This window comes from Trachurus trachurus, assembly GCF_905171665.1.
Source record: "Trachurus trachurus genome assembly, chromosome: 9".
Classification (NCBI taxonomy): Eukaryota; Metazoa; Chordata; class Actinopteri; order Carangiformes; family Carangidae; genus Trachurus; species Trachurus trachurus.
Genome location: NC_139895.1, coordinates 19,290,819 through 19,292,746, shown reverse-complemented (window position 1 = coordinate 19,292,746; position 1,928 = coordinate 19,290,819). Strand labels below are relative to the sequence as shown.

General features: G+C 53.1%; 1 protein-coding gene across 1 annotated transcript; it reads left to right on the top strand.

Moving 5' to 3' along the window:
* Nucleotides 1-219: 219 nt before the first annotated feature.
* Nucleotides 220-1,611, top strand: atoh1a (atonal bHLH transcription factor 1a; the record flags this gene model as incomplete). Its single annotated transcript, XM_083978570.1, has 2 exons — nt 220-481; nt 758-1,611. The coding sequence occupies 2 exons, from the start codon at nt 220-222 to the stop codon at nt 1,609-1,611; spliced, it is 1,116 nt and encodes a 371-aa protein (XP_083834696.1).
* Between the last annotated feature and the right edge of the window lie 317 nt (nt 1,612-1,928).

The window sequence follows — 1,928 nt, the reverse complement described above, 5'->3', positions numbered from 1 at the left end:
CTCATTGGACGTCAACACGCGACCAGCGCGAGGAGGGGGGCTCCCAGACGCGTGCCGCTTTTTAAACCGACGCCGCGCCTTGAGACACCAGAGAAGGAGTCCCGCACGCGACCGTTATATCCACACAGTGCGACAGCAGAGCAGTGCGTGACTCCAAGAATTTGTTTCCAGTTACTGCCTGCCGGTGTAACTCTTCCTACCTGTTGCGGTTTTGGAAACATGGAAGTCCTGAGTGTGGACGACTGGAGCAAGGGCGCACTGGAGGCGGTGGCCGCCCTGGGCTCGCGGCAGCATAGCGCGAGGGGCGGGAAGCAGCAGCTCGAGGAGTCCTGCTACGAACCTGGACTGACGCTCGTGGACAGCGGCAGTGACCCACGCGCCTGGCTGGCTTCAGTGCAGCCTTCTGGCACCTGCGCGGCACACGCCACCTCACCCGACTACCTGCGGCACTCGCCCTGCCCGAGCACCGGCTCCTACCAAGGTGAGAAACGCTGTTTATGAATGATGTACTGCTTGGACGACATTTCAACGCAGTGCCACCTGCATCATGTTCAACAGACAGATGAGGTTTACATAGGACTGCATGGGCCAAGTGCTTTTCCATAGGCTAGACATAGGCAGACACAATCGCAACTGTACTTGAGTGAAAAGTTTGTTTAGGAACATGCCTTTGGTTATCAGATCTACATCCATGCCTTTAGTATTCAGTATTATCAAACGAAACCAAATCATTGAATTTTTTGTTTCCTTTTTTCAGAGAGTGGTTCTCCGGGGTCATCAGGCCATCCCAGCCCTCCCAGCTACAGAAAATCTGCCAAGAGCCCCTCCTCTTCTTCGCTCAAAGTCAGGGATCTGTGCCGTCTTAAAGGCACGGTCCCAGGTCCCGCTGAGGAGGAATCCCAGAGACAGAGAGCCCCGTCCAGCAGACCGGGCAATGGGGTCCAGAAACAGAGGCGCGTGGCCGCCAACGCGCGCGAAAGGAGGCGGATGCACGGGCTTAACCACGCGTTCGACGAGCTGCGCAGCGTCATCCCGGCGTTTGACAACGACAAGAAACTATCCAAATATGAAACTTTACAGATGGCGCAAATTTACATCAACGCGCTGGCCGACCTGCTCGAGGGTCCGGTCGCTTCCAACAGCAGCAACAGCAGCAGCAGCAGCAGCAGCGATATCTCCGACAGTAACAACTCGCCAAAGTGTGACATTATGATTTCTTCCGCTGTAAGTTTTGACGGAGCGAAAGACAGGGCTTCCCCTTCACCGACGACGTGCAGGACAGCGGCGTCTGTGCCCGGCTCAGGTGGCAGCTTACCTGTCCACATCAGCGGGGCGCCTTTCCGCTCCTCCTTCGACGACGGCTCATTTTCCGCCATGGTTGATGAAGCGATGTGCTCGCCATCTCCTTCATCCTCCACTCTGCCGACAGGAGGTGGAAGGAAAGAGTCTCCCCGGAGCGACGGAGAGTTTTCCCCGCACTCCCACTTCAGTGACTCCGATGAAATAGCGATGGAGCTCCACTCCAGCGAAGACGACGACCTTTCAGAACTGAAGCTATCCAGCCGCCGCCACCACCACCACCACCACCACCACCACGTTGTTTCTTTCTGAATTATTAGAGATAAAACGCTATAACTATATTGAAAGTTCACTCCAGCCGACAACAAAATATTGTCAGTCCGTGTCAACCATACATACTAAGAAAAATGCATTTTTTGAGAAAATAGAAATTTTAGCTTCTTTAAGAAAAAGTCAAGTTCAATTTTTAACAAAAGTTCTATCCTATCAACTTGTTGCATAGTCGTGAATATTTTCTAATGTGATTATAGTCCTAATTTGGTTCTGCCAATAGATGTATAGCCTATAATTTCCAGTTTCCATGGAGACGTGGCTGGAAGACCCCTCTGCCATGTCGCGAGCAGCACTGC